At 43.0% G+C, this 27184-nt stretch overlaps 1 protein-coding gene and 1 long non-coding RNA gene across 2 annotated transcripts in view; one reads left to right on the plus strand and one right to left on the minus strand.

The window, feature by feature from the left end:
* The window catches only part of PTPRO (protein tyrosine phosphatase receptor type O), a 146820-nt gene extending 131103 nt beyond the window's left edge, over window positions 1-15717 (minus strand). Inside the window, 2 exon segments of the mRNA XM_039571681.1 lie at window positions 15242-15294; window positions 15297-15717. Of these exon segments, the coding sequence (XP_039427615.1) occupies window positions 15242-15294; window positions 15297-15456 (213 nt within the window). The 5' untranslated portion in view covers window positions 15457-15717.
* Window positions 14860-20817, plus strand: LOC120411999. Its single transcript, XR_005604631.1, has 2 exons — window positions 14860-14965; window positions 18666-20817. It is a non-coding gene; the product is annotated as an uncharacterized LOC120411999 (long non-coding RNA).
* Window positions 20818-27184: the final 6367 nt, after the last annotated feature.

Consider the following 27184-nt stretch of genomic DNA (forward strand, 5'->3'; position numbering starts at 1 on the left):
GGGAAAAGTTCATAAATAAACCTATGAATATTTTACAGTAGTGTATCTATATCAAGATGTGTGTTGATTCTGTGCGGCTATCCCAGAGCCAGCTGGTGCTGGTGTAAGGCCAGCCCAAAGAGGGTATGGAGATCCCTGCTAAGGGACACTCAAAAGCTGTCTGCACACAGTCGTGGGCATCCAGCTCTGGTGACCCTGCCTGAGCCAGGGTGTTGGACCTCCAGAGGTCCTCTCCAACCTCAACCATGTCATGATTCTGTGAACTGTAACCAGGACAAGGTTCTGGAACCCAGCATAGCTACAGACAGCTGAGCAGAAAGGCACAGCGACTGATTCTGTGTTTAGTTAGGTTTGGTAAAAATCAGTGTAACAACACCGCTTCAGATGAAGCTCATTTGAATTCACAGTGTAGGTGACAAAGCTCAGTAATTGGCCCTTTTTTCCCTGAGAAATATGATCTCTATTTGAATAACAGTTATCTTCACTAAAATAGTCTTTTCATGCAATCACAGTCTTTTTGTGACTATTTAGCATTCCACTGGAAGTTAACTATGGAGCTAAATGACTGCAAATGGTGTGTGCAGAGAAGCCTTTCCGCTGATTGTTATAAAACGCAATCCCAAAATGTTTACTGGAGAAATACGACTTCACGCAGAAGCTAAAAGCAAAATACTTGAGAAATGAGGTTACACACTCTAGGTGAGGAGGGTGTGTGAGAGGCTGGGTGTGAGCCAAAGGGACTCGAGCAGGGTTAAGTGCAGATGGAGGAGATTCAGGGATGACAAGTGAAGCAGAAAGGGATGAAGTGGGCTGGAGAGGAAAGAGGCCAAGGAAACAATAGCAAGGGGACAAACACTGGAGAGGATAAATGTGAAAAACGGGATAGTATTTTATTCTTGGAAAAATACAGCTCTCAGACAATTGCAACTATTTGCAGATAACTTCAAATGGTTGTTAGTTGTTGAATTTTCCTTGACTGACAGCCCCTGCCTCTTTTTTACTTTAGAGAGGGCTGAAAGCTTGGCACTGAAGTGCTCTTTCCGGAGAACAGAAATATTTCCCGGGAAGCTTCTTAGGCTTCTCTATCATAGCAAAAACTATAAAAACAGTGTTTGTCAATAATCCAAATTATTATTTTGCCTTTAAAACCTTCTGAATACCCAACCTCTACAGTATTTTTTTACACAGCATTAATAAATAAAATATCCACACACTGCCCATTAAAAAAAAATCATCTAGTATTTAATTCCTGAGGGAAAAGAAGAAGAAAAGATTCATCTTTTCACTTTCCTAGAAATTCCTTTCAACCCTCCAACAAGATGCTGCCTCAGAGGTGTTCCTCCTCGCTCCCTCAAGTACAGTTTCAGGAACTGGAAACCAGATTACCCTACAGTTTATACATGGATGCACAAATGGGTGCAGCTGCAAAGCCAGATGAGTTATTCTGCCCTCTCTTCTCCTCCTACACAAGCTGCTCCAGTAGGGATAGGATGGAACAGGGACATCAGCAGGTGGAGTCGTGCAGGAGCTGCTTCTGGTCTCTCTGCAAGGCTGGCTGAAGGGGCGAGGGAACAACCCACTATGCCACTGCCATGCTGTTTCCACAGTCCCCATGCTACAGGTTACCAAAATCTAGTCCTTTCTCTATAAAACAGCATCCACAGAGACTCCTCTATCACTGTCACAAAACTGGTTTTTATTATTTTAAATTAAAACCCATGTTTGTTTAATCCCTCACAGTCAGAGTGGCAATATTTAAATTTATGAATTAGTACTGGTCAGGGGACACAGACATTCAAAGTGTATCTTTATCTTGCCTCTGAAACAAAATGATTTATAGATTGATCTGACTGGCTGCTTTGACACAGTTCCTTTAACCATAACATCTTTCTGTTCCTCTAGTAGCTGAGATTTAGCATTTCAGGCTGAGTACATATGTTGGATAAGAACATAATCCTCAGCTCTGGGCATAGGAGCTCATGGTAAGAGGATGGCTCTGCATACAAATTGAGAGCACTGAGATGCAGGAAAGAAAAATACACTAAACCCTAATATGCATATTATGAAGGCCTTCTGGCATCAGAAGAAATAAGCAGTTATTTAGCTTGACATCTTTAGAAACAGAGGGACTAGAGGGGAAAAAAAAAAGGAGAGAAAGAGGGAAAAAAAATGATATGACCTTTAGTCCAACACTCCAAGTAAAGACTTTGGATAAATACACACACAGAAAGAATATGCCAATATGCAAAGAGGAGAAGAGATAAATGTGACTAGACCATTTCTGCAGAGAAAAATCACAGAGCTCCCATTTCGCAGCCATTTCTGACAGCACAGGGATGGATTTATCAGGGGGCAGAAGGGGACACTGCTCTTCCCCTCTATGAGCCTTCTTAACACAGCACGTGCATTCCTGGGTGCCGGATGCAGGCACATCTCTGCAGTCCATCTGCTTCCTCTCACACTCAGGCTGAGGGCTCATCTCCTCATGCAAAAAGGCTTTCTGTTATCATTGCAAAAATTCACACTGGCCATCCAGCAATTCCCAGCTATCCCTCACACAGTACTGAAGGGTGGGGTGTTCTGGACAAAAACATAAAGGAACAACCTCAGGCATCCTCTGGCACCTCTAGACTTTGTTCTTTAAACTTGTAAAAGACCAGAAAAAAACCCCAACATGCTATGGAAAAGCAGAAGGTGTATGAAGCTCCCATATCCACATGACAAGTAGCTGTCAGGAAATTCCTGTGTTAATAATCTATAAGCCTCCCAGATTATTAATATTCACTGAAATCATGCATTTAAATTGTGCCGCAGGCAAGGGGCTCTGCAGCAGAGCTGTTCCAGCCTGGAGCCCTTTCCCACATGCTCTGAGCTCTGCTGGGCACAGCAGGATGTGAAGGAACCTCGAGGTCTCCTCCTCCACACCACCCTCCCTGTGAAGGGGAGGCCAGAGCTTGGCACAGCTAAGCCTGGATTTGAAAGAGTTGGGATTAGAGGACGAAACTTTCTGAAACCACAGTCTGAGCACAGGTGATGTGCCCTAGGCTGTGCATGACATCTCCAAATCCCATCTACCCGTTTCTTTTATGTTAAATATAAAGTAGTCCAGAGGTTTTTCATTTTTCTCTATAAACTCATCTGCTTCTGTGTAAGCTCTGTTCCCCAAGATATCTTCACACTCTCTGCTGACACCTTTTACTTCACAAATGGTAAACACATTCTGCAGAATACTCTTTCTTTCCAAAATAAATTAGAATTGGCATTGTAGGGTCTCCAGGGGAAACACATCACTTTGTTTCTCTAACAGATGAAATTATAAGATTTTTTTTTTAATAGTTTTTTGAACTGTAAGATAGGCTTTTATGTTATCCACTGGAAGATCTGACTTTATAAAGATACAAGAATAAGGGATATTGCTTGGAAATCAAGATTCAGGGAAGAGAACTGGAAGATAGAAAGGCCGTAAGACAACCACCATCTTGGGGACTTTTTAAACTTTGGGGAGGTTTTGTGTTTGGGTTTTTGTGGGGGGTTTGTTGGGGGTTGGGGTTTTTTTGGTTTGGTTTTTTTTTTGAGGTGGGGAAGGGGGAAGAGGGGTGTTTGGTTTTTTCATTCTGTATCCTGTAGTTAAAAACCAGAAACCTGTATTTCAGCATGGACAAGTAAACATCTAAAAGTATGAGCTAACATAAGTTCAAGGCAAAAATCTGTGAAAAAAAACTAATGAATTCCCATATTCATCCTCCCCTCCAACATTATAAGTTACTAGGAATAAAATCCAAGTACGATGCAGATTCAGGCAGCAGAAGCTGTAATCACAGCCCAAACTATTCCTTTGGAGCTCATTAAATGTATTGAGTCCCTGCAATCTCCTATTGATTTTAGGAGCAGTGCTTTGGTTATCAATACAAAAAGTATAAGAGAAATTTCCAGAAAAGATTCCACGTATTTCCTTGAGACATGTATTTTTCCACCTTGATTTATACAAGTTTTGGTCACAGGGTGCAGTGATGACAGATTCCTCTGCTCCAGCCCTAAGCCTGCCAGGACAGAGGCCCGTCCTACACCAAGAGCCTTTAATTCATGTTGCTCACAAGTATCCCCTCGGTGAAGCTTTAATGGTTTCCTGCATGCCTAAGACCTAAGCTTGTAAAATATATGAAGTCACAGTTCTCCTCCCAGAAGTGTAACTCAGAGGAGGAGGGAAAAAATTAAGGGGGGAAAAAAAAATCCAAAAACCTTGAGAATTCTGAACGTGTGAAGTGAATGTGCAGCGATGGCAGATACCTGCCTGACTCTGCAGAAAGCTAAAGTGATAATTAAGGTACAGTCTAACACTGGCAGCCCTAAGAATTTTATCCTTGATATAATATTTAAAGCTCAAGCTTCAAGGCACTGATAAATGCAAGAAAACAAGCAGAGTTCAGCATAAAGTTTATGACTGTAACGCAGAGTTTGAAATTCTACAAAGAAAGATAGCCCAAATTATTTTAAAATGAATTCACAAAACAACAGAACAGTCAGGTTAATAAAAATTTCATACATTTTTGTGTCCCGATTCATGATCCTTAAAAGGATTTAATTGGCTGTCACTGCTCTCCTGCAGGGTGCTAAGAAGCTGTCCAGAGAGGCGGTGGAATCTCCATCCTTACAAATGCTCAAAACCCATCCGGACACGGCCCTGAGCCCCTGACCTACTTGGCCTCACCCTGAGCAGAGGCTCAGACCAGATGGTCTCCAGACATCCCTTCCAGCCTAAATCACTGCACAACTCTAAACTGTTACACGTGTCCCCGATCCTCTGAGATGCACAGAGCCCCTCCTCCACAGCACATTCTTCGCCCTTCTGATGACAACCAGGGGACAATCCTGAAGCGCCTGCTTCCTCAACACCCCCACTGCAATCTCTTGCCTCCTCCTTTCCCCATGTGCTCCAGTTGCCCTCTACACCCAGCTATGCAACGGAGTGAGAAATAGCAGCCTTGCTGTCAACTTAAAGCCAGCTAGAAGGATAAACAAGTAGACACCTATGATAGTCCAGTAGCTCTCATGTGCTTTAATCACATAACCAGCACCTGTAAGGGTAAATCCCTCCCTCCAGGGTGGGGAGAAAGAAATAAAAATCTTTCAGATAAAACTGAAAATGCTCTGATCAGTAGGTGACTTTTGCTCACAGTACATGTTGACAACAAACAGCTGATCCCATACAATCATTACAAGATACCATTACTAAAAGCCAATCTCCAAACAGGTCACGTCTTTATTAAAGATTAGCTACCAAATGCAGGCAGGATGCAAAAATAACCTTGTACGTAACTGGAACAGACAAAGCAGACAAGATATGCTCTGGCACGTTCCAAAATGCTTCTGCTTCTTTTCCATTTTATCTCCTAACCTCATAATGTCCACGAACATGCTTTATTTGTGCTTGAAATAATGTCACCTGCAACTATTCCGGTCACACCAGTCCTTCTCGTGAGGCCATAGGGAAGGCATTGTGGCTCTGCTCCAAGCTGAACGCTCATGCACCATACAACAGACATTCCAGAATTTGTTTCCTCCACCTGGATCCTTACTGATATCCTGACTTGGGCTGTCCATCACCTTGTGCAGTAATGCCTACCAGGAAAAGCTGGTGTCTGATAGTTAGGCTGTAATTCAGTGCATAGAGTTTGGTGTCCTTGCATCAACCATGAGGTCTGCTACAGCCAGCTGCTCCCTGGCATGTTGCTTTGCTGCCCTGATTTCAGGAGCAATGGAGTTCATTTTCTCCCTAGTAGCTGCCACAGAGCTATGTTTTGGGTTTAGTATGACAGTAATGTTGATAACACATTGATATTTCAGTTGTTGCTAGGTAGGGCTTAGAGTAAAGCAAGGACTTTCCAGTGTCTCATGCTCTGCTATGGAGCAGCTGCACAGGAGTCTGGGAGGGAGTGTGGCCAGGACAGCCATTATTGTTATTGTTACTCTAGTCTACTCAATTTCAATTTTTAACTTTTCTTATCTCAACCCATTCTTTCTTCCTGATTTTCCTCCCCATCCCACCAGTCAGGGTGACACTGGCATTGTATTTGGTTGCCACAATACTTTGCAAAAAGGATCCTGCAAAGCTCAGTTCACTTACGACAAAACATTTTCTAAAAACCACCAAAACCTAAATATCAAATTTTTAAAGAATATTTACAAAATGGAGTAAATAGTGATGTAGATCCCATTTAAAGCTGTTGTGAAGCACTACAGTCAAACAGCCAGAACTCTTTCATTACTTACTGATACTGTCAATTCCTTTTGACTATGCAGCCCTTTAATTCTGTATTAATTAAATTAACTAATTAAACATGTCCATGCAGAAACAGACAGTGCTTAGTTAATCTCTACCATTACTCCGCATGTACATCTAAGAATACATCCACTTTTCTTCATGGAAAGAATTTAAAGGGCTTGACTCCACCATGAGTTCCTCCAAGCACGAGCAGCTCTCCTACCCAGTATGTAACTCGGAATCATTGCCAGTTGTTAATCTGGCTGTGCATTTGCCCTTTAGAGATGCATTATTCCAGACACCGATCTCAAGTTACTTCTCAAATTTTGGTTCACTCCTCCATTTCAGATAAGCATATTTTGAACTGTTGTTTCCATCTGTATTATCACAGCTACGGCGGTCTGCTGGTCTCTAGTGAGCTGCAAAGGCCTAAGTGAAAGGGGTCTAGGAAATAATAGCTGTGTTCAGATTGCACCTGAGCTGAGCAGGATGAGAGTTTATGTTCTGAAATTCAAAGGCCTCAGATGGTCACTGGGGTTTGGTACCATGGTTAAAGAAGCAGGGACCAGCTGGATTTTTCAGATCCAGATACAAGTATCTGGTACTGATGCAGAATCTGGTTTCCATACATCCATGTATCTGTGTTAATGCTGCAATGCCAGCAACAGGAGCTAAAGGTTAAAAATGGGCTTAAATCTGAACTCTTATTTGAGCAGCCCTGAAATAAACAGAGGAAGAGAAAGAGGAGATGGATGGCTCTGTCTGGAGAAAAGCACCCCAGAGCAGAAGCACTCACGTTAGTTCCTACACTGGCTTCAGCCGTGGCTTACAACACACCAACTCTTGCCAATACAGCTACTCCCTAAACATGAAAGTTGCTCAAGATATTTATCTGATGGGGAGTTTCTTTAAGCTATTAGACTCTCAGATTCTGGAAATCAAACCCATTCTGTGGCCTCCAGCTTTTACTGCCGGCACTGCAGCGAGCCCAAGGCCACCACCCCGTCACCGTTGGCTCTGTGCTGCATGTCAGACTTCTCAGCATCAGCCGCCTGAGACTGCAGGTCTGCCCACTACAGCTTGCTCCAAAGCCCATTTAAAGCAACATAAAAACATCCATTGACTTCACTGGGGCTTTGGAGCCGTTCCCAGAAGCACAGTAGACTCTCTGATAGCTCCCAGCCTCCTCAGAATTAGAGGAAACCCGTCAGTTCTGGTTCCAGCTAACAGGCATTGATGCTGCACATAAACAACAGGTGAGATGGCAAAGTTATTATCCCTATTCCCAGAGTGCCTCAATTTCAGTTCAGTGCTGGTGACATCATATGGTGCTGCCATTCTGTAGTTTTCATGGCTTCCCCCAGTGCTGCTGAGGAAACCTGGTGGGGCTTCCAAGTCTATGGAGTCTTGAGTAAGTTTTCAAAAGGTTTAAAAATAAAAAAGCATTTTTGGTTTAACACGTTACTTTGCAATGCAACTGAGAAGTAATTTTATAGCAGAGATAATTTTGAAATACACTTAAATATTCACTATGTATTCGTTTCTCTTTCAGAAAACATCATAATTTTTCCTGTTTTATTTAATAACTGCTGGCTAATTTGTAAAATCCCATCCCATCTGCTTATTCCTTCACACAGTGAAATTAGAGGGCTTGATTCTACAGTCATTACTCACAGAAGGAGAGGCATTGATTTAATGGACTTCCCTGAAAAGGGATTACAGTGTAGTATCCTCTGATATTGATTTTGTGACATCATCATCTTTTCCTCAGAAGCAGACACTGGTGACTCAAGAAAATACCAGTACAAGATTATGCAGGGGCAGGCGAGTTAAAGAAAATTATTTTTAAAAACCCCAAACCTCCTAATTTACAGTAAGTCAACTACAATAAAATAATAGCTACGTTCTCTGTTTCAAATACAAGTTCTCTTTGAAAAGGGAAAATATCTGAGTGATGTTTCTGTCTTTCATCTCTTGCCCTGCTTACAGTTACTTTCATGAAACTATTGTGAGCTAGAGCATTTTTTGTAGGTTAATGGGTTCTCTTTGAAGGGATTAGTCACATTGATTATTAATTATTTTTTGATGTTTTAAGCTGATGTAAATGTCCAGAAGCTCTGAAGAGCAACATCCTGTAGAAATCAATACTGAATTAAGAAAAAAAAGAAAAAGTAACAAACAACAACAACCCCTCTGCTCAGCTCCTGGGGGAAACAATTGTGACCTCTGTTTGTAAGGTATATCAGCCCTCAGAGAGTACCAACAATTGGCATATATGATAATCATTTCTAAGTTATTGAGAGCATCCTTATTTTGATGTGTCTATCTTTCAGACTCCAGGCAGAGTCTGCAGGTTTTTTGCATACAGAACAAAGCTAGGCACAGCAGCGCTAAGCAAATAATAAATAAATTAATGTCATTGCTCTTGGAAAATGTTCATTTTTTTCCCCAATCTGCCTTGCAGTACTTTAGGAAAACACTAATTAGCATTCTTTCCATGTGTTTTTTTTCTCTCCCCACATGTTCTTCACCACATTTAATAGATGTTGGGATTTTGGGTGTGTGGGGTTTTTTCCAGTGTTTTGTTGGCTTTTTTCCGTTGCTCAAATGTAACGTTTCTTTGCTGTTTGTAAGCAGAATGAAACCATTCCTTCTCATAATAGATCAGTGAGGAGTGAAGATTTCCCATGTTCAAATGACTTCTATATGAACAAACAGGAAATGATCCAGAATAGCTGTGGTGCAGATCACAGACAAAAAGCAAATGACACAAAGGGAACAAGACAATTGGGACTGTCTGCCTGCTCTGGGGGCTCCTCTCAGCATGGAAGAAAAGCCCCTTCGTGGCTGATTCTAGAGGATGTGACAAGGAAATTATTGAAAGCCTTTAAAATTGAAGGAGTTGCTGATCGGATGACAACTTAGTGACTGGGACCTCCCTTATCCCAAAGACTTGGCCTCCATGTGATATAGCTGGAAACCAACAAAACTAATTTGAGGACCTGCAGGTTTATAGCACATGAAGGACCTACAGTTCTTCAAAGCCTTCTGACAAGACTAGAAGGCCCTTGTCTCAACAACCTAGAAAAGTGCTGAGGCCAAATCATTTCAAAATCACAACTGTTAGATTGACAGGCAACCTTATCTGTTTTAACCAGAGAATTTAGAAAGGAATTTAGGATTTTTATCCCCCAAGAGGTTCATATCCACCAAATAGCTACCTCGTGTTAAATCTCTGGCTGACATAGAATAATAGCTCAGAGTTGTTTACTTCTGTTATCTCCATTCAGCTCCTCTGAAGTGCTCAAGGCTTGTGCTTAAGTACCATGCTCACATTTTGCCATCCCCAGTATTATGTTTCCTGCTCAAACTGCCTATCCCACATATTCTCTTCTCATGTCCATGCTACCACCTCAAGATCAGCATATTTAAAGCTGACTGCACTAATTCCCTTAAAACTCCTCCTGCTAACTCTCTTCCCTGCTACTGTCAGCTGTGTCACCAACTTTCCCATCACCAACACTTACTATAAAGCATTTCTTCCCTTAACACATGCATGGAACAAGAAGGGAAGCTGCAGAGCTTGCCGCACTCATTCCAGCACAGCCCTGATACAATGTGCTATCTTTATGGCAAGCCAGACATGATGCATATAATTTTATTTCTGGAACTCCATCTAAAAGCCACCGCAATTTCCCAGCACAAGAATGAGGGAGTTCCAGAAATGGAATGCATCACGTTTGGCTTGCCGTAAAGATGGCAAACTCCTTCCCTAGGATTTGCTCCCTTCACTGGCTGCCACTCATTCAAGATTACAGAGTGCTATGAAAAGCAAGGTAACCTTTCTGTTTCAAGTATTTCCCATTCTCTATTCATCTGTTATACTACATATGTGGCAGCTAGCATATGTTGCCACGTTTGTCTCAAAGATTTTCCCCTTTTCAACTCTACATTGATAGAACTTCAATAAGAAAAAAAAGAAAGAGTTACAACTTTCATGTGAAATTTAATAAACCAGTCTCTCAATTTTTATTAGTGCACTCGTGGGTGTACTCAAGTCTGTGTGAAGATTTTAATTTCAAAATATTCTTAGTATTTATTAGAGTTTTCTTTTTTTCTTCACACTGCAACCAATTCAGCTTTGTCTCAAGAACAGAATCTTTAAAACATTGAGTAACAAGAAATGGAATTGCTAATTTATTACAAGATAAGAGTGCTCAGGATGACAATGCATATTTCTCCAACTAAAAAGGAAAATAATTTTAAAGAACACTTAGAATCAAAGTTAGCTATGAGTCTTTTAAGTTCCTCAGCAAACAGACCTGTTTTCAAAGGTTTATTTTTGACATTTATTGTCCTGACCCATATGCCTAAGTAAAAAAAAAAGCTCTCTTCCCCAGAGCTGAGACTGTCTGGTAAAGTAAGTCTCAAGATGGATTTACACTGTTCAGTTTAGCATTCATTCTGAAGCTCTGTAAGGTCATTTCATGATCTGCCTGGATTGCTCTGTGTGGTGACAGCAGAAATGCAGAGATTAGTGGGATTCTCAAGTTCAGCCAGCGCTGCCCGAGAGCCCTTTAATGAATTGCCATGGGATCACCACAGGTAAGCCTATATTCAGCACAGCCCATCTCAACCTGGATGAGGGATCACTCCTGAGTGCAGCTTCTGACCGAGGTGATACAACCTAGAAATTGCCTTACTGACCTCGTGCAATTTGAGTCTGGGGCTCATAACTCCTGCAGGCATGAAAGATCTTTTCTCAGTGGTCCACTGTCATTTCATCACAATGAAATCTGCCAAAGGGTAATAGAAGACTCTTATTTCAGTGGCAGAGAGGGGTTTGCAAGTGCCTACTGCAGTTCCGTAAACACGACTCCGCACAAGCATCCTCTTCTTTAGCTCTGCCCTCCAGAACCACCCTGATCTAGATATAATCCATGAAAATGATGAAATGAGAGAGAACATGACCTGTAGAAGTTTTGGGCCAAGGATGACTATTCATAGGTCTTTTAAAAAGAAAAGTCTCTGCTTTTCCTGGGAGGATGATTTTCTCTCCCATACAGGCTGGACAGTGGTAGGAAGAAAAGACTTTTACTTCTGGGCCTGTCCCATCACGGGGAGCCCTTACATTTGTTTTGCAAACAAAAATGAGCTGGCAAGATAGGTTTGGGGCTTTCTTTATTTTATTCTGACACTAGTAGAACATGATCATGAGGAATTGTCTCAATAAGAGTTTCAGCCACCTTCTCTTGGGAGACAGAAGAGATGCCAAAAGGACTCCATAACAAAATTCAAATTATGCGTTCATTGCTTTTCCCAGCAGGAGGAAATAGCAGTGACACACTGGGGCTCTCAGCTGTGAAATCAGCCTCTCTCTTAAAAAGGTTTTTCCCACAGAAAAAGGCAGTATCCTGGTGGTAAGGCTTTTGCTTCAGGTTATTAACTGAAGATGTGGATATTCTTGAAAATTACACCTGTAGAAACATATTTCCTTTGTTGGGTAAGGTTGAGTAAAGTCTTACAGAACCTCAACCTCTTTGAATGTCTTGGTCTGTGTAAACCTGAATTGAGACCTCACTATGATGCCAAACTACAAAAAATGCTGTAGTATTGGACAAAATTGTACCTTGCGAGACACAAAAAGTTGTCCTTGCTAAGAGAAAGAAAGAGGGTGCTGCTGATTTAAACGAAGAGCTTATATAGGATTGATATACAAAGACCTCAGTCTCCTGGAAATAAGAGATGCATTATTCCACTTACAGAAAATTTTTCTGAAGAGTGTCATTGCTCCTATTTAGCCCAGACATGGGACCACTGTGACAACCAGTTTTCTCATTATTTTCCTACTGAGAGCCTTGCTCAGAACACCTTGGAGGTGTCACACGTGGTAAACAATGTCTCAGCATCAGCTTTGGGTTGTTCAAGATGCTTTTGTCTTCTAATTACGCTCTACCTTCTCTCCCGGAAATAATACAATAAAGCAACCTTAAATATCCCAGGTGCAAGGTACCAACAGCATGGGACATCTGACAGATCAGGGACATCATCCAGAGCAGAGCTTCAGCTGGCCAAGCTCAGTGTAGTCATGACTAAGGGAAGGTTGTTGGGTTGCAAATAGAAAAGATGGGAAACATAACATCAGTCACTGGATTGAGGGAATGTGTCCACTTTCTATTCTTATTTATTTAGCTGAACTACAGCTTTTCCTTTGGGCTGTGTTCAGCCCTGCCTTTGCCACACTAAAATGAGATTATTACAGAGCAAGCTGCTAAAGACTCTGCCTTCCAGCCATCCTGACTGAAACAAACTGACAGAGAACGCAGACCCACTACAAAATGGCAATATTTTAAGAGATTCCTACAGCAGCTTGGTTGGAGCGTTCTCTGAAGCAAAATACACAGCCCTGCTCCTCTCACAACTACTGCAAATCCATCCTGGTGTCTGAGCTCACACACAATGCCTTCCTTCTGCTAATTTCTAAGTCAGCCATCACATAAGAAAACTGCTAAATAAGGAGAATGGTAAAGGTTCAAGATCACATTGCTGTATTTCCAAAAATAGTACTACGCTCCTACCCTGGAGCACAGAAAGCATTCACATCACACTCTGAAAGGGGCAAGTAAATCTTACTAGCCCGTGGGAAACCGTATCAGGCACATGAAACGCAGTGGGCAATACCCCTGTTTGACCTCCTCTTGTCGCTGACCCTACCAGCAGCCTCAGAGAGCACCAGGAGTTGGAGTAAGTTGGCACTATTTGCACCATGAAATAATGACAATTGGAAGACAAGAGAAGAGAAAATGTACTTTGAGCAGCTTTATCACTTTGCAAAGCCTGCTGATGATTTTACAAATCGCCAGATGGGCATCAAGGCCACATCAAGCAGATTCAGCTTAGCAAGTGACATTTGGGCTGCTAACACTGAAACAGCAAGCACACAGACATCAGTTTTGCCTGTCTTCAGATTCATCAGTTCAATGCCACTGCTTTCTCAACGAGATTAACTTCCAGGTGAAGCACCCATTTAATAAATTGAGGTTGGTTAAGCTTAGTATTGCTTCAACAAGCTGGCAGAAGTAAACAGCACAAAACTGGAGAAATGCCTTGTTTTGAAGTGAGTTCTTTTCAATTATTTGTCACTGAAAAAATTACACAGATCTTGAAGAATACTCAGTGAATTTGAGGCTCAGGAAAATGGTCCTGTTGTGGTGATGTGAAACAAGCACTGTTCTTGCTTCTCCAACTCCTCTCCTGTAACCACATGTACTTTGACTATCTTCTGAAGTCTCAGTTCTTTTATTGTAGTGTCCACTAATAACGCAAAGATAACTAATTACAGTGGGCTTGCTATCCAGCCAGTCATAATCCAGTCACGCAGGGTGATACTGATGCACCTCTATCTGAAGCTGCAGCTTTACCTTCTCCTACGCTACAAAATTCTGCTAATACTCATCAGCTTTCTTTGTCCTCCCAGCCCTGGGTTTATTCAGCTGAGAAGTGATGGTTATTTTCCAACAGAATGAAAACCTGGGCCTTGGTTTTTTTTACCTTACCCAATTACTTGAGATTATTATTCATTTAATACAAATTTAAACTACCCACCTTCTGTCCTACTTTACCACAGCAGTGCTAGTAAAAGAAAAAAACACACCACATAAACATCTTCGTTAAAAAAAAAAAAAGCCAAGACATAAACTAATGCACATTCTCTGATTGTGGGATAAAACAGGTACTTAAAACTGTGTGCACCTCTGTGTTTGTGAACAAACTAGAAACTTCATCTTTCTACTGGGCCATAACATCCACAGACTTACTGTCTTAAATTTTTTTTTTGTTTTTTAAACTACCACATTCCACGGAACAAAATTTTGTCTGTATATTAACATTTTATCTTGCATAAATGTATGTTTCAGCAGTTATGAAAATGAGACAGCTGACAGTTGACTACTATATGTGAACAGATGCTGTGAAAGCTTCCCTTGAAATAGTTCTGTCAATGCAGTGTCAATTTTAGAAGCGACACCACTGCTGTTCTAGGACATGATCCTGCAAACTCTTATTCACACAGGGAGTCCGGATGATTTCCACAGAACATTTACATTTATAAGGCTCTGAAAGGTCAGGTCCTTAGTCGCAGAGCTCTCCTTAACAGTGACTGACAAATATACAAGAAAGTTTTTAGTAGTGCCGAGCTCTGCTCTTTAGGGCAATGACATTTGCAGCCAGCAGTATTCACCTGGGCAGGACATACATTTTCTTTTAGAAGTTACACGAAGCATATTAAATACACTTAAGAAACCATCAAATGAGCTAAAGTGTCAAGACAAAAAACGTCATGTGAAACCAAGCTTGCGGTATTAGGCAGAACTTTGAAAAAATTAATCTGCCGAGAAGATAGGCTGAGGTTGAACACAGCACGGCGCCGATCAGAAAAGAACTGCTCAGTTGTGCCACGATAAACCAAACACGATCCACCAGCCGCCCCTTTGTTAGCGGCATCTTCATTAGCGGCCGTCTGGCAGGGGAAAGGTACGAGGTGTTTGAGGGGAGCGGGCGGGGCAGCCCCGCAGCCGGGCGGTGCTGAAGGACAGCGCGGCGCTCCCGCTGCCCCCGGCCCGCGGGCAGCGCTCCCCAAAACGCCAGCTCGCCCCTCTCTCGGCACCCCGAGCCGGGCAACTTTGGAGGGGGCCGAGGATGGGGGTAAGCGCCGCTCCCTCGGGCTGCCGGCACTTTCGGGGGGACGTGGCAGAGAGAAGGAGCGCACCTCGCCCCGGGGCACGGCGCACAGGGCTGCTCCCCGCCCGCCGCTGCCCCGGAGCCCCCCGCACGTCCCCCGCAGCACAAAGCGGGGCCAGCCGCGGGGAGGCGGAGCGGGCAGCGGGCCGTGCGCGGGCGCGGCGGTCCCGCCGGGCAGGCACACAAAGGCGGCGCGGAGGGGGCTCGGGGCCCGCACCCCTCCCCTTCCCCGGCACTTACCTTCAGCAACACAAAGAGCCAGAGGAGACAGGAGCGGGCCCCCGGGGCCCCCCGCCGGCGGCGGTCGGGCATTGGGGAGGACGGCGGCCGCGGCCCGCGGGGGCGGCCGGGCACGGGGGCTGCTGCTCCTCTGCCCCCGGGACCCCCGGCTCTGCCCCCCGCCTCCCTCCGCTCGGCTCCGAGCCGTGCCCGGCAATGGCGAATTGCGGCAGCATCAGGCGGCCGGCGGCAGCGCCGACCTCCCTTCCGAGCGGCGCATCCTGCCGCCCCCCGCCCCTTTTATTTGGGGTTTGGGGAGGGGGGGAGGAGGAGGAGGAGGAGGAGGTGGAGAAGGAAGAGGAGGCGACGGCGGGTGGTGTCTCCCCTCCCAGGAGTTTGGGCGATCGCGCCGCTCGCCGGCTCCGGGAGCGCCGGCTCCTGGGCGGGGGCGGCAGCAGCCCCCGGCGGAAGGCGCGGGATGGGAGCCGGGAGATGGGAGCCGGGAGATGGGAGCCGCCGCCCTCGGCCCCCGCACCGCCCTACCCCCGGCCCCCCCCCTCTCCACAGCATCTCCTCCCCGCGGGCAGGAACACAAGGCGGCGGGCAAAAAGGCATCCTCACTGCCGCTCCCCATCGAGCGCACCAACCCCTCCCCGATGTCTTTTTTCCTGCCCCGCCGCGAACAGGGGGCAGAAATGCCGCCAGCATCCGCGGGGCCCGGCTGGTGGGGCAGGGAGAGGACCGGCCAGACCCTGCCCTGGGAGGCGGCTGCGGGGCTGCGGCGCTGCTGGGGCTACAGCTGCAGGAGCAGGAGCCCGTGCCAGGTACTGGCAGCAGACACAAGGCAGACGTCCCTATGGCTGTTCTCAGGAGACAGGTTAAGCGGGTGGTCAGCTCTTCAAATGTTCAAGGTGCAGGGCTGAACCTGCAAGGGATGGAGAACTCATCCTGTCCCACAAGATACTCAGGCCCAGGGATGCCAGGGATACACCTCCCCTGTTGTGTCTTCCCCCCACATCCCACCCTGCAGCCCTGCAAGTTAATCCGGGCCATCTGCAAACACAAGCTATTCACCTTAGCTTAAGATGATGTCCCCAGACAAAAAAAAAACAAACCCCAAACACTTTGAGGAACCAAAACAAAACCCCAAAGTACTTAAACGCCTTCTCCGTTCGACCACCACGATGAAAACAGTCTTTCCAAAATTAGGAGACTGCCTCAGAATCTGGTTTGTCACACACCACACTCTCACTCACACCGGTGTAAATTAGGATGCATCCTTGGTACCACAACCAGAGCTGTAACAAAGATCAATTCAAACAAAATAGGGTTGTAAGTGTAATAAAAATAAGTCTGGGGCATTAAACTTTAGAGCAACTTTGGATCTAGGTGTCGTGCCATTTCTTAGAGTAATGGGCCACCATCTCACTCTTCCTTAAAGAGATAAAGTAGAGGCTAAAAGTAGATTCTTGGGATAGTTTTCAGATTTTCTAAGTCATTTAGGCAAGATGAACTCTATCACAGTCTTGTGGGAATGTCCTTTAAACCGAACAATTACAAAGCTGTTTTCTAAGAGCGCTGCTAAATTGGACAATAATGAATCTGTGTTTCAAAGCCCTGCCCAGCTTATACATGGCATATTTTTGATTTTCTTATAATTTGGACATTCAGTCAACAAAAGCTTGATTTCAAAGTGGCCAAAGCCAGAGAGGGATGTGCTTATTTTGTACTGAAATGGGCCCTTGAGCAAAGATTTGCCACACTTGATGGGGATTAATTCAGAAAGTGAAGGAGAAATTCAGGTCCCGTGTAGATACTGGCAAAAAGCCTAAATTTAGAAATCCAAAAGGCAAATGCTATTCATATGTTCATTTATAAGAAGCTAGGGACATTGGAGACCTGCTCAATGCTACCAGTGAAGGACGCAGACCTCTCTTGGGTACTCCCCACTCTGATAATGTTTGGAGCATTGTCTGAAATTGGTATGCAAGGGGTTAAGCATAGCTAAATTTCCTTCAGTACTCAGGTTTAGGATGAAGAGAGGTTATCTGAAAGACAAAGATGTGAATTTCTTCAGGAAATTAAAATTTCACCGGTATTTGAGCGCTGTAGATCAAACTTTAGGCTGGGAACCTCTTGTTTATCAGGTAAATTGAACTGAAACAGTCCATGATTTTTGTCCTTAGGACTGTATTTTATGCATCTTTCTTCTCCAGTATTCCACTAATTTACAAATATTTAGACATTAAAAGGAGAATGGCATCAGCAAAGCTAAAGATTAAAGATATTTAAAAAGAAAGAAAAAAGGTATAAAATTCTGGTAGCATTTTAGCCTCAGGACAACACTATCAGAATCAAAGAGTTAGAGTGAACAATAGCTGGAAGAAGCGAGAAACATTTCTGGAATTAAACCTTCAATAAAGTACCAAGATATTAAAGCATTCTGGTCTGGCTGTTGAAGTAGAGGAAAATACAAGCCAAGAGAATTCAAGGATTGCATCCTCTTTAAGTTATGGGGCTCTAGTATTACTGAACATTTTTAACAAAGGACCGATGCTTTGGAAGATTCCAGTTTGTAAGTAGAAACTAATCCTCCAGAAAGTGATAATTAGGTCTTATTATTGTTTAAAAAAAATTTTAAAAAGGTGCTTTCTAGCAGCTGTTGAGAAGTGTGTTAGAGACAGGCAGTAGAATAGCACCTTGCAAGGAAAGCCCACACCCACACAGGGAAAGAATGCACACCGTGAGTAAAGCTAACAAGCAAAGATTGGCTCCAGGCTTTTTCAATGGATGAAACCTGGACAATCATAAAAAGCATTTCTTAAGAACACAAGAAGGTAGGACACGAAGGACGAGCAAAAGAAATTTTTTCTTTACTGAATAGGAGTGAAAAAAAAATACAGAGCAGAGGAAAAAAAGAAGAGGATCTATGAAAACAAAGGCAACCTTATTTGTTTCTAGAATCTAAACAATAAAAGCAGCGTGTCTATTAATAAACCAGCAAAGCTGTGAAAGGAGAGACAATGAGATAACTTTTATGTACTCATGGAGAAAGAAACAGGGTAATTTGTGTTTGCAAGAGGTCAGTTAGAGAAAGATACTGATGCAAGGGTGTTTCAGCAGCTCCAGACATCCTTCAAGCCCCAATCCTCTGCTCAAAGGTTCACCCTCGGTCAAAAGGCTTCCTCAGAGCTCTGTAACCCTCTCCATGAGCCCAGGGGGAAAGGAAGGAAGTATTCAGCAGAATATCTCACAAATTGGAGTTTCATTTATTTGGATGAAAAACACACAAGCACTTGAGAAAAATTTTAAACGTAAAAATTGGCAAAAAAGTGCTCAAATGGGCAACACATTCTGGAGTCAAACACAGCTTTTTCTGAATCAGATACTGTGATTTTGGTGGTTTGAACTAAATTTTTTTTCCCCTCTCTTGTTTGCATTCCAGAAACCCGGAAAAAACCCTCTTGGCACAGCAGAAGCTGAAACATCTTCCCAGTTACCAGGACAGCCCTATAGCAAGGAGTAAGTGAAAGCCCTGACCTTCGCATTTGTGGAGCTCCTGCAACACAGAGCAGCTGTCTGACCAGGGAGTCCTTCACTCCCCCAGCAAGTTCCCTTCACACACATCAAACTGACACGTGTGGATCTCTGCCACCTTTTCCCAGAATTCATCAAAGGTCATTTATGGCATTACAGAATATCCTGAGTTGGAAAGGACCCACAAGGATCATCAAAGCCCAGCTCCTCCATTACAGCATGAATACATGACAAGACCACATTGCATTACAAATATCTCTCATTTTTCCTTTGGGATCTGTCCTAAGCATCTACTTGGAAGGCATCCTAATTTTTTCTTGATCTATGACAAACTCTGGGCTGCAGTGAGTACCTGTCAGAGCAGGCTTAAGGGACTTTGGTTCTTTCTGAATGAGCCTGGCAGAATCACAGTGAAGCAGAGAATTTAGAGCAGAGGGGCCTGACAGTGAGGTGCATAACATGGTCTTATGATGCAGGGTCCTGTCTCTACTCACTAGATTTACTGTAAAAGCTGGGCAGGAATTATTTTCTGATGCACAATATGCAGGAACATGATAAAGTATTTCAAGGCATTATAGGACACAGCCCTAGAAGACAAAAATGGTTTAAAGAAAATCCTCTTGCATTTTAAGAGCACCACCTACAAGGAAGACTCCACATCAAACACACAGTTTCAAGAGCTTCTCAGGTATCTCATCAACCCCTTGAAGCTTGTGTTAGTTACAGTGCTAGAGCTTTACCTTTATTTAATGACCTGATGAATTAAAACACTGGTGGTTGCTTTAATCAGCGATTTAATGAATGTATCATCATAACTAAATGAGTATTAATTACCATATACCACCCTTGATTATCAGAGAAAAATAGAAATCAAGATGTTTTGTGGTTTCAAATGTTACTATAAGTGTTCCTGCTGGTAGCTTACGTGGACTTGATTTAAGGTTTGTGGTAAATTCTTCCCTTACCCCTGAAAACCCCTAAGCAACATTCTGTCAGATCTACCAACTTTGCCTGTCTGAGGGAAAAAAGCTATAAATTAGCATTTATTTCTACTTGCAGTATAAACCCAGATTTATATGAAGCTTTACAGGCCTCAGCAAGTCTGGATAAACATGGCATGAAAGGAGTTTTATAAAAAAAGCCCAGCCTAAGAAGAAGTCATCCTGGTCCATGAAGTTTTTGAAGCAAAGCTATTTTTCAGTGACAAATGCTCTGATGAAAATAAAGTGTGGTTCCTTCTTAAATGTATTCTCACCTAAAGCCCTTTCATTTCAATGACAGCAATGGATAAAACAATAACAAAAACAAGTGCAAAGGGTGGCTAGAATAATGTACAAGGGTTGGCACTTAGGTGTTCAAGTGCAAATTTATCTTCGATTTCAGTTTGATAGGTACGGGCCCTGTGACTTTTAAAAGTGTGTCCCACAGCCCCCCTAACAAACAAGTTGTCAGGTTTTTTCAAAATCTGTCTTTTCATAACAAGAATGATTGACACACTTCAGATGTGCAACCTGATCAGCTTCCAGACACTTATTAGTCTCTCAGTGCAGGAGAAGCAGTGAACTATTCTGCAAAAGGTCATTTCCCTTTTTAAAGTAGTCAGAAACCTGCCTTTGACATTGAATCTTTTCCTCATAAATAAGCATAGGAAAGATTTTTGTCTGATATTTTGTTCCATCAGCACTGTGCAGTGTTCACTGAAATCGGGTATGGAGAGGCACTGAGTTGGTTTGTGTGGGGTTTTTTTTTCCAGAAGGGAAGCAGTAAACGTACCCATAAGGCTGGTGAGATTATTTAACATTTAACCAGTGTATGCCACTTTCATTTATCTGTCCTATGGTATCTGGATGCTACAGGATGCCTGAGAAACAGCTCGAGTTCTGTGAACAGAGTTCTATATTAAAAAAAATTCATATATTTACCTTTCTAGTGAGCTATTAGGTATTTGGCCAGCCTGACTGTTATCAAGAACTGTCTCTTTTACTCTCATAGTTCTCCCTCAAGTCTCAGCAGACATGGTTGATAAAAATGAAAATAAATCACTGCAGTTTCTAACTGTTCATATTTTGTATTGCACCCTCAGTGTTTCCTTCCAGATGCAACTTGCTTCTTCATTTTTGTCTATGATCTAAGCAGGCCGAAGGCACACTTGCACTGGGGAAAGAGGGAGGGTGGGAGTTTCTGACTGTCTTTAGCAACTTCTACAGCCATATAAGTTGAAAAAAAGGGGGGGAAAAAGGGGTATATATTTCTGGGAGGTAATCCTCAGTGATTCAACTGTACTTTACACTGCAGAACCATCTGAGCTTTTTATCAAAAAAAGAAGGAAAAAAAAAAAAGGAAAAATATCCAGAAGAAAAATTGGGCTCCAGTCAGCCACAGACTTTAGCACCTTTCACCTCTGAAATATACTGACTTCCTCTGACCCTCAGAGGCTCTATTGATTCACAGAAATCTGAGTCATAGTTACAGGAAACATTTCTCTCCCCAGAAATTAACAGTAGGAGCTGAAATTTTGCACAGATAACATCCTTTTGTTCCCTGGCATCGATGCTGAATTTTTTTCCTCTCTCCCCATGGTATGGGGGTACCATATCCTGATACAAACATGCATGCCTTAAACCAGTGCCTTTTCACTCCCATTTCCCAAATGGCATCACTGAGCAGCCTTTTTTACTTTAGAAATAGTCTTTTTCTATGCAAAGGTATTATTTGCTTCGACGTGTTACTTCCCAAACACAGGTACTGAAGCATTTTTCAAAGGAGTATCTGCCCCCCTGACTGTGCAGGTGAGGGAAGTGTGTAGCTCGTGCTGTGTAGTGTCAGAAAACCCCAGCTGATCAATCAGGCAACAACACCTGACTAAAGCAATCAGTCACACCGTTTGATTAATTGTGCCAATTACTGGGCACTCAGAGTAAACAATTTCAAAAGCAACCCCGTGTGGAAAGTGGGCCTGCGGCTACATGAGGATGGGGGAAAGCGCTTGAAATCATAAATGTATTCCTAAAAATCCCATTTCATTCACTAACAATTTACTTCCTAGGGGGTGAATTTCATTCAAAGGAGAGCAAGAAAAGAGAAGATTCAGCAAATATATTATTGGCACAGTCAGGTATTCTAATCACCGAGGAAAGCGGGTTGGAAGGATTTAAGAGAATTTTACCTATTATATGGAAATAGCACGAAAATCTGTAGATTTACCAGCTAAGGCAGAAATGTTTGTTATTTAATTTCAATCTTTACCTTTTCAAAATCTCAAGGGTCAAAAAGACTGTTAAAGAACAGAATGATGCATGATATTTTTTTTTCATTTCTGCCTTCCTGTACATTATATGTGGGCTCATTCCAAGAGTAGGAAGGGAAAAAAAAAATCTTTTTGAAACATAAGTGTTAGAACATCTCAATAGAATTCCCCCTCCATTTTTAGACCCGCTACATACCTATTTGGAAGATGTTAATTAAAAATAGCCTGCTTTCCTTTTTCATGATCGTCTTTCACAGTCTACCCAGTTTACATAAATTAGCACACTAATATGTCAAATACATCAATTATGAGCTAACACACTCTCACACTAATAGGATTTGCATTTTTTTACTCCAGCAGACATAGGATGCCTTCTTTTTTGAAAAGTAATCTAACAGCGATTGATAGGATCCATCAGCCAACTGTGTCTTCCAACACAGCTTTCACCTCCAGGAATGATCCTTCACAGTCCATAGAGAAAGAGCTGGGTGTGAAAATATGCCAAGACCGTGGTTTGCTGTGCCTACCCTGATATCTTGAACGAGCCCTTAAATGAGAAGAAAGCCAGCAGACCTGAGCAAGGCAGCCAGGTGGCTGTGCTGTCAGGGTGAGTTAGCAAAAGCTGAGCCCTCAGCTGAAACCAGCACAGACTCACAGAATGAACTAGGTTGGAAAAGACCTTTGAGATCATCAGGTCCAACCTATGGCCTAATCTAACATCTCCTCTTCAACTAAACCATGGCATTGAGTGCCACGTCCAGGGACGGTGACTCCACCACCTCCCTGGGCAGACACACCAGCGCCTCCTTTTCCAGTGGAGAAGCTGAAATGTCAGATGGGGTGAGCACGAGTCCCCTGAGCACATCTGCAAGCTTCTGGCCCCTTGGACCAGCAAAGCCTGCCGGTACAGGTGTCCACTCTGCACCCAGCCCCACCAGGAGGATGACAGGCAGCTTTGTGTCCACCACCAGCCATTGAGCATCACCAAGGGTCACCAGCAGGTGACAGCTCACTCTGCCTGGGCTCTCAGTTACTTCTCCGTGACCAAAACGTGTTTGCAATCAGCCCGTTTTCCTAATTCTGGAGGAGGACAGAGGACAAGACCTCCTGGCAGTGACATTGACCTGGGTAAGATGGGGACAAGCTGAGGGAGAAGCCAAGTGCTTGTCCTCTCCCCATGAAGGACACTCCTGCCAGTGTCCTTACACAGTCCCAACGGGAGCACAGCAAAAGCTATGCCCACCTCAAGCTCAAGGTAGGATAACAGATAAAAAGACACACGTGGCCCAAACTGAGTGCAGGTATCAACCTAGTAAACTAGGGGGTTTTATTTAGTCATGGAGTTCCTGGGTCCTAAAGGAAACCATCTGATGCTCCGAGTTCACGACAAGGCAGAAAGGATTTTACAAGGAAGAGCTCCCACTGATTCTGAAGAGAACCCAAAGTTTGAGCTGACAAAGACTAAGTAACATATTGTCTTCTGCCCTGACCCACATGGTTCTTACAGGGTGGCATTGAATTCTGCTGAAGGAGTGTGGGGAAATACTGTACTTCAGAGGCATGTCAGAGCCTCGAGACTATCAGCGGCAAAAAAGTAAAAATCCATCACTGCTAGCAGTGTGCAAAAGAGTGCCTACATTAGCTTAGCCAAGGTTATCAAACCCATGACAAATATGGGGTGCACTTTCTTATGCTTCCAGACAACCCAGAAATCTCAAAGTACCAAATGAACTAAATTGCTATGAAATTAGAGTCATACAAAACTACATGCAACAATAAAACCCAGAACAATCTTCATTTCCATGGCATTTTTGTCATAATTAAAAATATTCATAGAGCTTTACAAAGCATGAAATTACCTTGGCATTTCCATATCACAGAGTAGAACCTTGGCATTAGCTTGGGGTGAAACTCTGGAGCCCTGGGAGGCTGCACATCACACATCAAACAGGCATCTACAGAGCTGTTCAAACGCGTGCCCAGCGCCTCGTAAAACCGGGGGCGGCTACGGCATGGCTGGAGTGGCCCAGTGCTTTTGGACAAGACAGCTCTGACATTCTCTGTCAGCTTAGGAAAGCTGCACAAAGCAGGAGGTAGATCAATAGCGTAGAAAACATCAAAATGACATTATGGGGACTTCGAGAGAGGTAATGTGTTTGCAAGCCTAATAGCTTCAGCTGCAATAATTAAACGTGGAGCTGTGCTCAGGCTGTGCATGGCAGCAGCCCCTCTGAAGTAGGCTGCTGGCTGACGTGACCCAAATAGGTGCAGAGGGCTGAAAACACCAAAACCAAAGGCACCCGGGTACCTGAACTCCCAAACTTTGAGTGTGAGCAGAAGCAGCTAACGAAGGGTGATGTCCGTGAGATTTGATACACCTTGCATTTCTATTCGGCAAAGGAAGTGGCAATGTGGAATTCACCATTAGAGGTGTGGGAAGTGCTGTGACTGCTTCCTGACAATGGCTTACTCTGTTAGAGCATCACGTTCCTGTAACAAATGTCTACTCAAGTCAGTGGATCAGTTCATAGGAGAAAATACCTTTTATTCAGCATAATTTAATTCAGAACTCAGTTCATGAAATTCACGGGGTGAGACTGAAAATAATTCACATACATCTCAAGAATACTTCAGCTTTAGGATTCACACCCATTTTCAACCCATCCTGATGTGGCCAGCACAACACCCCGCCACTGTCCAAGTCTTGTTAGGTACTTTCTCCCAGGAATTTCACTCAGGTCTGCTTCTAACTCAAGGAGCTGTCTGACCTTGGACAGCTTGAAATTAAGAGGGCTCCATTATTCCAGTAGCACACCCACATAGCAGAAAGGCACAGATACACGCTGGGGTTCAGATTGCCAAAACACAAATTTAAGTTGTGAATGTTTGACCATAAAAGCCCTTGTTAAGGAAAGAAACCGGTCTTCAGTTTCTGTCCCATCACAGAGTGAACCAGCTACGATTGTAATATCAAGGTGGATTTGAATGCATTGGCATCAAAGTAATTACATTTGACAGAGATGAGAAATGGGATCCTGTTATATATAACAACACACTTCATTACAAAAATCAGTCTGTGCTAGGAAAAAAAACCAACGCAACATATTGAGGTCAGCTGAAATTAGTGTGGAAAAGAGGATGAAACTAAAATGACGGACAACACCCCAATGAAAACACAGATTTTCAGGATAATTTTCAGTGCATTCTAAGTGTCGGAGACTTATCTGCAAGATTTCTGTCAATCATCCTCAAGGCGCTGATCCATCCAACCTGAATCAAGGTATTTTATCATTTTAAGGTGCAATATTGATTCAAGCAGTCAACATGACTGTAATCAGAAAGGTGAAGCTGGTTACTATGCTGGGAACAAGTTCATTGATGCAATGACAGGAATAAACATTGCTGGACAAAGGCTTGACTGAGCCTGAAAATACCTGTTTTCTTCCAAAAGTCTCACAAGCAGAGTAGACATCAAAGAGACACAAGATAGCAGTGTTCTTATCACTGGGATGGAACTAGTAACGTTGGAAAATATTTGTAAGAAAGGAGATAGTAACGAAGGTGGGAGTCAATTGAAAACTTCCTGCCGAGATCACCATCCATGAAGAACACATAGAGGTGGATATTTAAGGTGATGCTTACTCTGAGCAAGCCCTCATCCAAAAAACATGATCAAGCAGGGGTCTGGCAGAGAGCCTGAGGAGTAAGCAGAGCCCTTGTCTTGTGGCCAGGCACTCAAACCCCCAGAATTCAAAGGACACAGGTGCTGCCATAGCCTGACATGGCACAGAGCAGTTTGAGGCTGACATCAGTCACCATCAGCTGCTCAAGCACTTGCTTCTGCCCCTCCTTCCCATGCACAGTGCTGTAGGAATCCAGCACATGGATCTCAAATACCCTGTTTTGCCAGAATGTTTTGCACTAAAAATGCCTCTTTTGTCACTACCAATGCATTACCTGGGCACACCTGTACAAATCTTGCTGTCTTCTATGGATTTCATGCTTTCTACCCATTTTCACCTCTGTTTTAGCCTTGTTTTTATTCCCTATTCTTTAAGTAAGCTGACCTACTTAATCACTTTATTTTTCAGCTCCACTGAGTACCACTTATTCGTGTCTGTTAATGTCAAAACATACTGCAACTTTTTATTTTTCTGGCACGTTCTCTGCACTTATAAAGCGAAATAAAATCATCAAATGAGAACAGGATCAGTAACCAGCTATTCTTAGCCCTTTACATGCAGATCTGTAAACTATTATTGCACTCATTTTTCCTACAAGCTCTCCAATATCTCTGAAGTATTTGAATGTTAGCATCACTGTAATCAAGTTAGTGTAATTTTCAGTAAAAATGCGTAAAATTAAAGCACTATCAGATTACACTTTGTTTTCACACAATTTAACCTACAGCAAGCAATATTTTGACTTTCATTTTAATGTGGCAAAGAGCTCCACAATATTAATTAATTAAGCCTTAAAATCCCTCTCCCTAACAGGAAAGTCTTATTATCTCCATTAAACAGATAGGTAAGCTGGACTCAGACTGTGTCTAATGACTTGCCTGACTCATTGACAAATGCAGGAATAGAGCCAAGAAGTTCACTTTCCCAATTTCTTCTGCTTTATCGCTGAAAACCATTCTCTGGCTCTGGGTAAGCACACATGAGCTGCCTCAATATGTGTAGTTAGTTAGGCACATAAACAAATTTCACTGTATTTGTCTTTTGGTCTTCCATCAGAAAAGACTCCATCAAGTTGTGTTCTAATTAATATAGGAAGATGGTCAATATAATATGTTGACATCAAAGCTCGCATTTGCTGATAGTATAAGCCATCTCATTAAATGGAAAGAATTAATTATAATAGTTTATCAGTGTCAAGTTCTGAACTAGAGGCTCCCAGAGCAGTGAATGCATCATTGCACCTTGTTTGAACTAATTTTCCTTTGCTGACAAAGTCAAATATGAATGTGCCAATGTTTATGAACCATAAAGCTTTTCCAAATCCATGCATTATTGTCTGACTCGATTTTGCCACAGCAAAAATCAATACCAGTGCAGCACAGTAAATTAGAGTAGCTATGAGCAATACAGTGTGCGTGTAATATCCGTGGTAGCCTTCTGAATACATTAGTGTCTTGCAGCAGAATTAATTAAATTGGTATCAACGATAACTCTATT

The sequence above is a fragment of the Corvus cornix genome, chromosome 1A (assembly GCF_000738735.6).
Source record: "Corvus cornix cornix isolate S_Up_H32 chromosome 1A, ASM73873v5, whole genome shotgun sequence".
NCBI classification, from domain to species: Eukaryota; Metazoa; Chordata; class Aves; order Passeriformes; family Corvidae; genus Corvus; species Corvus cornix.